Here is a 15103-nt window from a genome sequence, read left to right as displayed (position 1 = left end):
TACAATTTTGTGTATTTAAAAGAATAGGAAAAGTGTTGAGTCTTGAATTTCAACTGAAAAAAACCACCATTACAATTTTTTTGAAAAACACTGCATATAGATATCTCAAATATATTTGAATATCAAGAAGACAGTTTTACCAGTCAAAAATATCATCAGAGCATTATCTAAGATCTAAATATTTTAAATCCTGGATTATCAGATGGTTTCTGTTTTCTAAAGAGAAAGAAATGGCGAAGAAAGGGGCTTATAATAAGAATTGGTTAAAATGTCTTATCAGATGAAGCTTTCCATGACATAGGTAAATTGTATCAATATTGTGCATGTTTTAAAACATGGACATTCATCCTAGTTTTTAGTAGCTGAATTGAGAGCAGAAGGGGATTCTGCCAATATTCTCATCAGAAAGTTCAAGAAATCAAAACTCCTTTTCCTAAATATTCGAGTTAACTAAGTAAATTTGCATTTATATTATACCTTTTACTAGAAAGTTTTTAACTGATAATTCCACTTGGAAAAACAGTAAGATGATGAAAATTGTCTCTTATGTAGAGATGTAGTCTTGGGTGCAGGGAGATATGTGAACGTCCTGCAGTGTGGCCAGCATCCAAACTGCTCTGGAATCATTTGAGCATTTACTCTGTTATATGTTTTGATGAAAACACACCTTTTAAAGAGTAGATGCTGAGGCACTGCTGTGCTTTCCTCTGAAACCAGTACAGATGATGATGAGAATGAGGCTGTAATTTACTTTCAATGGTGTAGGGGAAAATATCACTTTGTACAAAGTGTATGCATCTTTCTTAAGGGTGTACCCAGATTTTAATTATCTAAATGTAAATACTTAACAAATTTTACTTAGAGTAATGAGCTAAAGTGCATACCACATAAATGAGATGTTCTAATTAATCATGTATGAACTACTACTGGCTTAAAGAAAAGCTCTGAGTTCTGTGAATGCTGGGCTAATGCCAAATTGCTCATCAGCATTTTCATTCATAGATGTCTTCGTTTAATAAGTTGTGAAACGTTCAGCAATGTTTTTGGAAATTATGAGTTTTTAAATGGAAAAACTTTTTTATTTTCTTTTAACCTTTTACTTTTTCGCTTGTGAGCTTCAGGATGCTTATTAGGAATGGAGAAAATACGCATCCTACTATCTCAAGAATCATACACATGATGTCTTGATTTCTTGCAGTGACATGTGCCCTGCGATGGGTGGGACCATAGTGTGTGAGTCGGTTTACAGGAATTCGCAGAGTGCCGTGAGAAAGCTAGAACCGCTTCTATTCTCCAGCAAACGGTTCCCACAGCTTGCATGCAACACTTTTGAAGACCTCCACCCCCGGGAAGCTTTTGCTTGGTAGATTCTATCTATTGATATCTATCATAATAGAAATTAAAGCTACAAACACTCGAAATATTAATTACTTAAAAATAGTAGCAAGCTATTACAGGTTAGCCTAATTTTTTAACTTAATTTTTAAAAACACCTTCAGCTGGGTGTGGTGATTCCAATATTTGGAAGGAAGAGACATGTGAATCTCTGAGTAGTCAAAGCCAGCCTGGTTTACATAAAAAGTTCCAAGAAGGAAGGCATAGTGAGACTCTCCCTTCCCCCCACCCAAAAAAAAAGCGAACAAAAAAAAACCAACTTCAGTATGTGTGAGAAGAAGAGCAGTGCTCTCTGCAGACACTAATCTTGATGACAGACGTGAGCTTTGTTCTGAGTTCACCTCCATGATCAGTCTGTTGCCATACATCCCTGTTTACAAAGGATTTCTGGGCTTACGCTTTGAAAAAGAGAAGAGATAGGTAGATCTCCATGTCCTTTCAGATAGTTGTGGATATCCTTTTTTATACACTGCAACACAACAAGTTGCAGTTATAACAGTCAGTTGTGGGCAGTAATCTGGAACAGTATGAATGAGTGTGTTGTGCTGTGCTCCTTGGGCACCCATCAGTCTAATTTGTACTTTGAATAGATTTCCTCACTATGCACTCACAATGCTTTTGCAGTCCAGTGCATTGATCATTTTGGAAGTATTAACTCACTGGATTAAGGCTATCTTGTGTGTAATAATGCACATCATTATACAGTATGAAATAGACTCCCTAATGTCAACACTGACTCTCAGAAAGTCTCTAGGGAAACTATCAAGGTCACAAGTTTTCCGAAATCCAAATTTCCATTTAAAACTAAAATTTTGTCATTGGCACAAATTCTGCCAGCTATTTAGGTCTATGTGATGGACAACTCACTTGGTTCATTTTTGAGCAAATATCTGCCAAATAGTCAACTCCAAATAATAATTTATCTGTTTTCTTTTCATAAAGAAATAACATTTTGGGGAAAAGTGACTAAACTATGAATTTAATCATACAATAGGCGTTCTTGAGCCAGTTGCCTTTTGATATGCAGAAGAGCTTTCTGTGTGCTTCCCCTTTGTCACACAGAACGTTAAAGACATGCTCAAGGGCTGAGATATAATAAGATGGACAGTCTGTAATCCTCACCTGAATGAGGCTAGCCTATGTGTCTATGTGACAGTATGGTTGTGATCTTTGTTTGTTGTCTGTCTGTCTATATTAGACGAACTAGGATTACCAAACCCATTGGTTCACAGAATGTGCTGTACTGTCCCATGCGACAGCCAAGAGCCAGTGACACAGGCAGCTAGTGAAGTATGCCAAGTAAACTAGTCTGACTTAAGATGTAAAATATACCCTGGGTTTGAAAAAGTGCAGAAAAGGATATGAAATACCTCAGGGACAGTTTTAAAGCATTGATTGTATATTGAAATTTGTGTTATTCATGAATTGTTTGAATAAGATATACCATTAAAATTAATTTTACCTGATTTCTTAAATGTTGGCTCATAGAGAATAAAAAATTTATATACCTTACTGTATGTTTTATTGGGATGCACTACTCCAGAGATATAAGGTCTTGTGGCCAATTATGAGTGAAGTTAGAAAGACTGTCCTTAGGGATTTAGTGTGCACATATGTTTGCATAGAAACACTCAGGAGCCCTGCAAATATATATTTCACAGCTTGAGTTAGCTCATCAGTTTCCAAACGTACTGTACCTTTGGACCATCTGTTAGCATTCTATGGAACTATAGAATTTGCTAACCCTGTGAGAAATAGTTCAACATTTTTCATTTTACTTATGAGAAAACTAGAGGCTGAGGTTGTCATATTACAGAATTTGGAAATGATATAAGCATTCCCTTAGGGAAAGCACAGGAAACATATACATATCTTTCTTGGCCATGTGGCCACTTGCTTTCAGCTTGGTGTAAATCCAGATTGATAGTGTAATGGGAAAATCTTATATTTACTTTTTAAAAGTTTGATTTCCTTAAAGACAGAAAAACTTCTGGTTTTTTGGTTTTGTCTCCTTTTTGGGGCAGTATCTCACTTTGTAGCCCAGGCTGACCTAGAATTCACTCTGTAGACCAAGCTATGTCAAATTCATAGAGCTCTATCTGCCTTTACCTCTGCCTCCTGAATGCTGAGATTAAAGTTGTGCACTGCCATGCTCAGCCTAAGAACTATTTTTAATCTACAGAATTCCTTAATGTTTTACTGTATTGAATATCAGGACAATAATTACTGACCTTTAAAAAACATAAGGTCTATGATTCTAAGAAGAAAAGAAACCAACCCCACAGTGTCTTCCCTCAGAAATACACAGTGCACATGGCTTGTGTGTGAGTTTCAGGAGGTTCCTAACAATCTTATCCTAAGCCTCTCCCAGGAATGCGATTTAGACACCTTTGCTTATGGTGCAGGCTGCTGGGTTTATGGATGTTAGCCAGCCTAACTCTCACTCTTGAGTTGTAGAACAAAAGCCTACCAACCTGTAGGTATTCACTGAATGCCTGCTGTGCATATTGTACAACTACACTCTGAAGAGTCCTAGAACATGGGCCACTTCTCATGAATTTAAAACATTTGAAAAATACTTCAAATTAAAGGTGAGCAGGACTTACTGCTACCTCTTCTTAGAAAGCATATAGCAAAGCTTAAGTAAGTGAAGGCTAGTTCTTCAGTGAGCAGTTAGGAAACCACTGCTCTAATGGGTGGTATTGAGAGAAGTGGACATTATCACAGCTTCAGAATATGTTTTTCCTGTGGCCTTACGATAGTAGATGCTCTTTTCATTCAGGGTACAGACCACTGTTTATTTACCAGTACTGGCTTGCAGTGTAGGCCCACTTACATAGCACTGTAGGTGCACTACATACAAGAAAGGGAACTTAAAAAGATGGTGTCTGAGGATTTTAGTGAAAACATTCCAGATTCAGTTTGGATTCTTGGTCTCTTGCTGCCTCTCCCCTAAAGAACTGAGATGCTTCCCTTGAGCGGCTTTTGTTCCCTGAGGCCTGCAGTGTGGATACTTGACTTGATGTTATTAGGATGCTTGGTATACAGGCTTGTGTGCTTACTCGGACCATGGTCCCTGGGCCAGTGAATTTATCATCCCCAGCACCAAACCAAACCAAACAGAAATCTGCTAGTTCTGCTCTGTCTGCCATCACTCCTGAATTCAATACATGCTGTATTGCTAGGCTGTGCTCTTCCAACCTTTGTCTTCATCTCAAAAGTCCTTCCTGTTCTTTAGAACCCAAGCACTACTTCTACCATGAAGCTTCTGGGTGGCCCTCCTCTGGAATTAGCAAAACACTTATCACCGTCTTCCCATCAGCCTTCACATTGGTTTCTTTATGTGATAAGTGATATTATGCTTCATATCTGAAGCCTGCTCTTGCTCATTTCTGCGTCCCTGGCAGCTCTGGAAGGGTTTTAGCGTCATGATCTTACTTACAGTAACCATTTGCTGAGTAAACATAACACCCTACAGAAAATAGGAGGCAGTTAGTATTAGCCATGGGCATGCATTTGGTAGGAGATAGCAGCCAGTGCATTCCAATAGTATGTATTGTTTGGTCAAGGAGCAGGGCCAGGTGGGAAGGGCAGTTTGGGTCTGGCCATTCAGTTTCAGAAATCTTGCTGTTTTAACTCTGCCACCACTACTTCCTCAGCTGCTTAGTTCACACTTTCCCTACTCACTGCCTAATACTGCTGGCTATTGCTAGTAAGGTGGAAATTCAGATGGGTGAATGTCTGGGTATGATAATACAAAGTGTCAGTGTCCTAAGGAGTTTTTTTTTCCTGTTACAGGCATGTAATGAATTTACAACACATGTGATGAACCTTCTCCGAGAACAGAGTAGAACGCGCCCCATTTCCCCGAAAGAGATTGAGAGGATGGTGGGCATCATCCATCGGAAATTTAGCTCCATTCAGATGCAGCTCAAGCAAAGCACGTGTGAAGCAGTTATGATTTTAAGATCAAGGTTCCTTGATGCCAGGTATGTGAGGCCATGAATCTTTTGCATGGCTTTCCCCCTTTGCTTGTGTGTTTTCAGAGAAACTGGCTGATCAATCTTAGATTCTTCTTCAGTTTGGCTCTATGAGCTCTTTTCTGTGAATAGGCAGGTGATACACCTCATGTTACCCATGCATCAGACAGCTTTTCTTGTCCTAGAAGTTGTAACTCAGGTAGATGCCAATTAAGTGACTCTGGAAATAAGTTGGATTGGTGCTGCTGCTAGAGGCTTTAGGACTAATTATGCCCTTTCCATTCTGACGCCAAAAGTCTTTAAGTTTTTTTTTTTCATTAAACTCTGCTTTAATCTCTGGTTTTTAAATAATTTTAAAGATTATTTTTATTTTCTGTGTTTGAGTGTTTTGCCTGCATGTTTGTCTGTGTACCAATGTGTGCAGGAGCTCACAATGGTCAGAAGAGGGTGTCAGGTCTGGAACTGGAGTTGGAGATGGTTGTGAGTCACTATGTGGGTGCTGGGAACTATACCCATACTTTGCAAGAGCATCAAGTGCTCTCAACTCCTGAGCTGTCAAGGGCCTAGTCCACACTGACTCTGAAGATGCCTCTGGGATGTTTCTCAAGCCAGGGGTCTGTCCAGCTTTGGAAAGGAATTTCTGTTTTGTCTTGTTTGCTTCTCCCCTTGGATTCTGACAGAAGCCATCACTTTCATATCACTCTCAGAACACAACACAAATACGTGAGACAGTGACTCAGTTGGAAGGCTAAGGATGTGAACATCTGTATGCCAGACCCGTCTAAGATTCAAACAGGAGACATTTCCCCCTAATTATATGCTGTTTTGCTAATTAAGCAAAATTCTTTATCCCCTGGTCCTGCTGAGCTGTCACTGGGACTCTTGGGCTTCTTTTGGCATCTCTCATACTGGCTTTTGCTTTCTTCTTTCTTGGTCTAGTGGTTCCTGCTCATCCTTTTGTATATAAACTAGTTTAAGACCTTTTCCCAGGGTCCTCTATCCCCAGGCTCACTCCCCACAGCCCAGTCTCATCATCCCTTACCCTCAGTACCACCATGGACCCCTGTTGGGTTGGGGGTAAAATACAGTTGTAGACTTAGCATGCGTGAGGCCCTAGGTTTTATCCTACTACCAAAAGACAGATCAAATAAATAAGTAACTAAAACAAGACTATAGTTTGTCATTGCTGTAACTCACATTAGCACCCTCCTCTTGGTGTTGAAGGCTCTCTGTGTATGGCCTGCTCTTCGTTGTTGTGAAGATTTTCTGTGTTGGATTTGTTTGTTTGTTTTGTAATGAGGATAGAATGCATGATCTTGCACGTGACAGACAGACAAGCTTTGTACCAGTGAGCTACGCCCTCAGCCCCATTGACAGTTGTTACTTTGAGATAGAGTCTCAGTCACCTGGTTGTCCTGCCTCAGACTGAGAGGAACTGGGATTGCAGCAGGTGCCACCACACTTGACTGTTTAGGGGTCACTTACTGTTGTTTCTAGTTCTAAAACACCAAGATCATGGTAGGAAGTCTTAAAAATGCATAAATTAGAAAATGTGGACAGCCAGAATTTTGTTCTAAAAAAACGTGATGCAAATGTTTTGATGCATTTCCTTCTGCTTTTTCATTTGTTTGGTTTTGTTGTTGTTTTGAAACAGGGTCTCACTGTGTAACCTTGGCTGCCTAGAACTTGCTCTGTAGATCAGGTTGGACTCAAACTCAGAGATCTGCCTACCTCTGTCTCCCAGTGCTGGGATTAAAGGTGTGTGCCACCATTCCCAGACCCATAGTTTATTTTTTAACATTTTAATTATTTTCACTAGTTTGCATTATAGCTTGCTCCCCAACCCTTCCCTTCTTTCTTCTTCAGTTACTCACTTGTGCTGTAGGACAGTTAACCAGACAAGCAAATGTATGTACCAGTCTAGCTTGCATTCTACTTGAGGAGACAGATAATAAGCAGGTAACACATATGCCATCAAATAGAATTCTATTTGCTGATCCAGTGATTGTAATAGGATGAAAAGTCCTTTGAAGAAAGAGGAAATGACAGAGAAGACAATATGAAGAGGCTATTCTATACTTGATCCTCTGACGTTTGAATGGTCTTCTATGGGTTGCTTCATTTAGTGTGTGGCACCCTAGGGGAGTGAAGCCCAGGACATATGCTTAGTGGGCATATTGTAGGGGAGGTTTTCCTAAAGACTAATAAAGCACAGGAGCATCTTCTGGCCTGTGCCTTCCAGTGAGTGCAGACTCTGCGCTTCAGTCCTTCGCTGAGTTTGGGCTCTGAGTGACCCACCCCTTTGTGCCAAGAAGCCAGGTTCCAGGCCTGCATGCCTACCCAGACAGGTGATCCCTTGCTCAGTGTGCCTTTCTGGAAGACCACATCCATTAGACAAACCTGAAGTGTTTGTCAGTGTAAAACATTCAGTAATAAGCTTGTGTGGCTGCTACTCAGGGGCTGTAATTCACATAGAGCTCAGTCTGTGCTGCCCGTTAATCTGTCCTCTGGGGTTTTTAGATGTTTGCCAAAACATCCCCTGGACAAGAATTTGTGAGTCAAACTTTACTTCCTAGAGGTTTTCTTCTCATTCCTCCTTTACATTTCCCCATTGCCCAAACAAATGCCTGCCTGTCATTTATTCTCTTTACCCTGGCCTTGTCTCTGGGCTTCATGTCATAGCCATGCAGTAGAATCGAGTGGAACGGCCAAACTGGGGGTATGGAAAAGGTTAGAGCAGACAGTTTGGTTCTAAGAGGGCTGTCACTCAGCATCAGCTTGCTGCTGTTTTCTGACAGAGAAGCCTGATGTAGCTGGTCTTCAAGTTTTCCACACACAGCTACAAAAGTAGGTTTTTAGTGCAAATCATTCCTGTGAGCTCTTGACAGGGAATGCCTTCGACTTGATAAGTTAGTGTCAATTCTGGACATTTTCTGCCCTGCTTACTCCACCTGTTCAGCAGGGTGTGCCTCTGCTGTGGTCCCACCTCAGTGTTTTGGTTTTGTTTTCAAGCTACCTGTGATTCCTACAAAATGGGAATTCTTCTTCTCACTGGGTTTCTCTTCCTTTCTTTTAGTTCCTCTACCCTTTTCATCACCAAATAGATTCTGATGCTCCCCTTGCCCTCTAGGAAACAATGATTTAACCTTCCACAAAGTTAAGAAACTTCAAAATAGAAGCCTATGTGATGGTTTTATCAAACCTACATTAATCGCTCCCCTGACTCAGTACTGTGCTGCCTGGGTGGTACCTAACTGCCACATTAGTGATACCGTGGTAGCCAGCTAATCACACCCTGACACCCACTTTTTGGAATGCAAGATATCGCAGTTGAGAAAGTCATTAAGATGATTTGAAAGCAAGTGTTGAGAGAATTATCTAGGGAAGGCGTTTTCCAGTCACAGAGTAGCTAATCTAAAGTGAAATCTGACAGATGTTCATTTTCGGGCAGGAATTCTTCAAAACAGAAATAATAACCACCGAATATAAGTGATGTTTTTGCTGCCTAAAACATGTTGTTAATAAATATTTGATTCCTGATATTTGCCCCACATGTCCCCCTTCAACTAAAACAACAAAATGTGCTCCTCTGTTCTTTCCTCTGTGAGGAACTTGTGTCACGATCTGTGTAGTTGCTTAAGTTGAAAAGCCCATAATTCCTTCTTGGTGTGTATTTTCTCCTCCCTTCTCTCCCCGTCTCACTCCGGCACTGCCCCATCAGTTCCTCCTGTATCTCCCTTCTAAGTAGGTCTTGAACCTTATTTCTGTGGCCCTCCCATGTACCAGCTTACATCACCTCCAGCTTGACCGGTGAGGCTCAATCTTCAGTGGTTTCTGCATTTCTTTTTGTGCCTTCTTCTAACTGTTCTCAGTGTCAGAGTGACTTTATAAACATGGAAACTGTGCAGCAAGCCTATAGCCTCACCAGAGACAGGCAGATCTCTATGAGTTTGATCTATATAGCAAGTTCTAGGTCAGCCAAGTCTACATAGTGAGACCCTGTCTCAAAAAACAAACAAAACAAAAAATATTTTAAAAGTGGGGCAAGTGAGAGAGCATAGTGGGTCAAAATTCTTGATACCAAGCTTAACTGTCTGAATTTGAGTCCTGGAACCTACATGGTAGGAGAGAACCAACTTCCACAAGTTGTCCTTTGAATGCCATGTGTGCCTCCACACATATATCGTGCATACACATGTGTATGTGAGTACACACACACACGCACATTTAGAAAAGCAAATGTAAAAATAATTTTTTAAGAAGCAGGAAAGCAAACCAAGTAGTGATGGTGCGTGCCTTTAATCCCAGCACTTGGGAGGCAGGGGCAGGAGGATCTCTGTGAGTTCAAGGCCAGCCTGGTCTACAAGAGCAAGTTCCTGGACAGCTAGGGCTGTTACACAGAGAAATTCTGTTTTGAAAAACTTTAAAAAAAAAAAAAGAAAGAAAAGAGAGAGAAAGAAAGGGAGGAAGGAAGAAAGGAGGGAAGAGAGAGAAAAAGCTTGAAACCTCAGCCACTTCTTGTTGTGTTTGGAGTGAAACCTGGGACAGCTTGTGAGGTCCACACCCTCTGTCATCTGACCCCTCTTTCTCTTCCCAGCTGTCTCCATGTTCCCCAACTTTTTCAGAGCCACATTCTCTTTTAGCTCTTTAGACTAACCAAGTTCTATTGCACTTCTGCTCACTCTCGTTCACCTCTGCTCTTTGTCTAACTCCTAAGCATTTCCAGGTCTCAGATTGGTTTCTTCGAGGAAATCATTCCTGGGTTATAGCCATGTCCTGTGACTCTGTTACACACTGCCATTTCTTCTTACACTTTTCCTTCATGATACTTTGTGTGGTCACTGTGATGCAAACCTGCTGATTTCTGTGTTCTTTGGGGAGGGGATGTTTGAGTCAGGGTTTCTCTGTATAACCCTTGCTAGCCTGGAACTAACACTGTAGACCAGGCTAGCCTTGAACTCACAGAGAACTGCCTGCCTCTGCCTCCTTGGTGCTGAGATTAAAGGTGTGTGCCACCACTGCCAAACTGATTTTTCTTATTTAATGTCTTTATACCCTCTTCCTGCCCTCCAGGTGCCTGTAAGTTTTCTAGAACATGTCTTTTGTTTGTTTGTTTCATTCTTCATGTGTCTTCATTTAATACCTAGAACATATTAGGTGTTTTTGGCTTTTGTTTGTTTGGATTTTCGAGACAGGGTTTCTCTATGTAGCTGTGAGTGTCCTGGAACTCACTCTGTAGACCAGGCTGGCCTTGAACTCACAGAGAATCGTCTGCCTCTGCCTCCTGAGTACTGGGATTAAAGGCAGGTGCCACCACTGCCAGACTCACATTAGGTCTTGAATAAACTTTTTGAATAAAGAATGAGGTGAATTGTCTTCATATTTCTTGTATTTTTTTTTCTAAGTGATGCTGTAGCTGGGCTGTGCTTCAGAGGCTGCCTGGAGTCTCGCATAGCTCTCATCCTGATGACTTAGAAGCCCACATTCTTATATGGTCTAATTAATTGTTCCTTTGGGTACTACCGATAGCAGTGACTTACTTTTTCCTTCCTGCTTTTGTCATAGACGGAAAAGGCGGAACTTCAGTAAACAGGCCACAGAAATCTTGAATGAATATTTCTACTCGCACCTCAGCAACCCCTACCCCAGTGAAGAAGCCAAAGAGGAGCTGGCCAAGAAATGCAGCATCACAGTGTCACAGGTGAGGGATCTCATGAGGCTGTGCTTTCCTTGGGATGCAGGACGCCTACTCCTCCAGGGCCTCCTCTGCTGTCATCTTCAGAAGCTATTTTAAATTTGCATATAAGAAATCAAAGCTTAGGTAATGTTTAAAATCACTAACTGACAATGAGTAAAGATCCCATCCATCTTCCGGCCCAAGTGTCAAACTGCTATTGACAGGTAAGTGTGCCATGGGGAGAGGCATGGTCACTTTCCTGTACGTGTCATGTCGGCCTGCTTCCCTGACCAAGATAACTGACCAAGCTGCTTCAATAAAAAAACAGTTTATTTGTTCCAAAAGGAGATTGAACTCTCAGGGGAAAGCTTCAAGGGGTTCAGAGAGCCACTTGTGGGTAGTTGTGCTAATTTTGGAACCCTGTGGGTTTTGTTCCGTTCTTTCTTCTCACTCAAAGTTGTATTGTAGGTTGAGACACTTCAAAAATATCTAACTAACTATATCTGTAAGAACATAAAGACAGTCTTCCTCAAGGCTGGAAAAATGGCTCAATAGTTACTGCACTTTCAGAGGACCCAGCATCCACAGGACAGCTCATAACTATCTGTCACTCCGGTCCCAGGGGATCGAATGCCCTCTTATGGTCTCTGTTGGCCTCAGGCAGGCACTGGAGGCACAGACATGCATCCAGGCAAGACATTCATACACATAAAATAATTAATTGATTAATTTAAAAATATATATTCCTCCTTTATCCATTGAAAAGCAGTATGTGTGTGTCTATAGGTATAGACTTGTGACTATTTGCTAAATATTATGGTAATTATTTATATAGCATATTATATTAGATTTATAAGTACTATGAGATGATTTAATATACAGGAGGGTGTGTATAGGTGAAATGCAAATGCTAAGCCATTCATGTCACTTGAGAATCTTCTGATTTTGCTGTTCCCTGGGGAAGTTTGGAGCCCATCCTGATGCGGTAACTAAAGGATAGAAGTAAATATCTAACTAGAACTACCTTTAAAATAAAACTTTATTCAAATTTTCACATTTTTGTTAATAGGTTGCCATGTAAGCAACGCTTCCTTTTATAATGAACAGTGATAGTATACCAGTTCTGGCAATGCTGAGCTTATAGAAAAGCTAACTTGCTCAGTGGTGGTGGTTCTCGCCTTTAATCCCACCACTCGGGAGGCAGAGACGAATGGGTCTCTGTGAATTCTAGGACAACCAAGGCTATACCATGAGACCTTGTCTCAAAAAAAATGAAGAAAAAGAAAAGAAAGAAATGTTTCCAAAAGTTTAGCATTCAATAGGGACCAATGATCACAATTCTAAAACAATATACTCCAACTAAATATTAAATATATTTTTCTGTGCTAGTTACTGTCTCAATGCTGTGAAGAGACACCATGGCCAATGCAACTTTTATAAAAGAAAGCATTTAACTGGGGGCTTGCTTACAGATTTAGAGGGTTAGTCCATGATCATCATGACAGGAACAGACAGGCATGGTCCTGGAGTAGTGACTGAGAGCTTTACATCCTCATTCATAACTGCAGGTAGGGAGAGAGAGACAAGGCCACAACTCCCAGTCCTTCTTATACACTTCTGTCAACTGGGGACCAAACATTCAAACGTGAGCTTGTGGGGGCCATTCTCATTCAGAGCAACACACCCTGCCATATTATAAATATAATCCTCTCATACACTTGAACCCAAGACATTAAAAAAAAAAATCCCCTTTGGATTCTAACGAAGGTCTTATACTAATGTCTTATGTGATCCTGAGTTTGCACTGATTTTGTTTTGTTGTTGTTTGTTGTTGTTTGTCATAGGGTCTCGTTGTGTAGCCCTGACTAACCTAGAACTAACTCACTAAGATCTGCTTGCCTCTGTCTCCATTACTGCTAGGATTTTAGGCCTGGGGCCACCACTTCCGACTCTAGGCTGATTTTTTTTTTAACTTTTGTTTTAATGTTGTTTCCAGAGCAACTTTGATTTGTAATTAGGATTTCATTCAAGGCTTAATTTCCTTCGCTTATTAAATTGTGGTGTATTTTGATCCCTGCCCAGTTTCTTTTTAAAATGTTTTATTTAGTGTGTTTGCAGGCACATATGTGCTACTGTGTGTGTGGAGTCAGAACAACTTTCCTCTCCTTCCTCCTGGATTTTAGGGCTAGAACTTGAGTCTTCAGGATGGCCAGTGTCAAATGTGTTGTAATTGATTTGGATTTCCAGGTACAAAGTTATGTCTAATAGAAAATGCCTCTTTCCAGGCTTCATCACACCGACTGCCAATTGAAACACTGAGTATAATGTGCTAGATTTTAGGAAAGAGCAACTCCAAAGTGTTTCAATTTGGGTTTTCTGGGGCTTGGGCGTTGAAGTTGTTGAACTTGTTATTCTGACCAAATACCCTACAGGGGCAACATAAGGAATAAAGGGCTTATTTAGGCCACAGTGTAAGGAGACAGCCCTTCATGGCAGGGAAATATGGTGGCAGGAATATGTGGCTGTGGGTTGTAATATGTTCACAGTCAGGAAGCAGAGAGAAGTGAACTTTGATCTCCATTGTGTCTTGTTCTTTTTATTCCTTTTGGGACCCTGGGCCATAGATTGGTGCTACCCACATTCAAGGTGGACTTTACTCCTCCATTAAACTTCTCTGAAAATGACCTCACAGACAGTCCTGGGTGCAATTTGTAGATGACTCTAAACCCAGCCAAGCTAAGTATAGAGATTAAACAGCATAGTGCATGTCCCCAAATGCTAATAAAAGGGCTCATATGCTGAGCCAGCTGACAGCCAGGTCTGCTTTCCTGCTTGAATGTTTTGGGTCCTTTAAGGTGTTCTCCCACTCTGTGTTTGTAGCTTTTTAACAGTGTATCCAGCACCAGGAATAGCAGACATTACGTCCTTTTCAAAAGCTCTATAATCCAGATTTTGTGATAGCTGTAGTATGTAGCAATTTGGATGTAGTTCTAGGACACACTCAGTATATGCCTGGGAATTAGCAATAGAAGGTTCTCTTCAGATTTCACTTAAATCAGATTTAAAGCAGACTGGGAACTCGTTTAACAGGTGTTCTAAAATGCTGTTTGCTGCATTCATTCACATTTGTGTCTCTGCTTTGGGAAGCCTTGAAGCAGCTTCAGTATGGCCTGGCCAGACTGAGATTGGCTGCTGCTGCCTCCTGCCCACACCTCCATGAGGGGATTTAGGCCTGTGTCACTGCACTGAACTATTTTTTAACCATGTATTTGTTTACGTGTGTGAGGTGGTGTGCAGTGCGCAATGACACATGCATGGAGTCAGTTCTCTCCACCATGTAGGTTCCAGTAAGTACCTTTACTACTGAACCGTTTTGCTAATTCAGAACCTGTTTTTTATGCTTCTTGTCTTTATTTGAAATGAAGGCTTGCTGTCTTGCTTAGGCTGTCCTCGAATTTGTGAGTATAATGATCCTTTCATCCTCCTAGTAGCTGGGGTTACAGGTGTACACCCTCACACCTGGTCACACCAGTACATATAGGTTGTATTTTGAAATCCTCCTAGGGATTTTTGAGGAACAGGTGAAGATATGGAAATAACATAGAGATCCTTGCCTGTCTAAGACATTTCCTGATCTTGTCTCTTCATCATAGACTTTCATCAGTCAGTGTATGTATTCATCTAAACTGTGACAGCTTTCTGAATTCACCTACTTCCTGTCTGAAAAACCAACTTTCCTGCAAATCCCTCTTCCTTATCTCTGAAGTGGATAAAATAGTTATTTTGTTAAAAACATTGGTTTCAATCCTTACAGTTTTACTTCAAGTTCATGAGATGTGAAAGCAAATAATTTTTTTCATTTTATGTGGGTGTTTTACCTTCACGTGTGTCTGTGTACCATTTGCATACCTGGTACCCACACAGGCTAGAAGAGACCATCAAATCCCCTAGAACTAGGATTACAGACAGTCGTGAGCCATCATGTGGGTGCTGAGAGTTAAACCTGGGTCTTCTGAAAGAGCAGCCAGTGCTCTTAACACCTGAGCCATGG

General features: G+C 40.9%; 1 protein-coding gene across 4 annotated transcripts in view; it reads left to right on the top strand.

Annotated features, from left to right (window-relative positions):
- Positions 1-15103, top strand: part of Pbx3 (PBX homeobox 3) — a 191288-nt gene that overhangs the window by 150250 nt on the left and 25935 nt on the right. For all 4 annotated transcript variants that reach the window (XM_038336555.1, XM_038336552.1, XM_038336554.1 and 1 more), the window contains 2 exons: positions 5194-5384; positions 10941-11076. In XM_038336555.1, coding sequence (XP_038192483.1) covers positions 5194-5384; positions 10941-11076 — 327 coding nt within the window. The remainder of the gene's footprint in view (positions 1-5193; positions 5385-10940; positions 11077-15103) is intronic.

This window comes from Arvicola amphibius, chromosome 7, assembly GCF_903992535.2.
Source record: "Arvicola amphibius chromosome 7, mArvAmp1.2, whole genome shotgun sequence".
Lineage (NCBI taxonomy): Eukaryota > Metazoa > Chordata > Mammalia > Rodentia > Cricetidae > Arvicola > Arvicola amphibius.
This window is presented reverse-complemented; position numbering and strand designations above follow the sequence as displayed.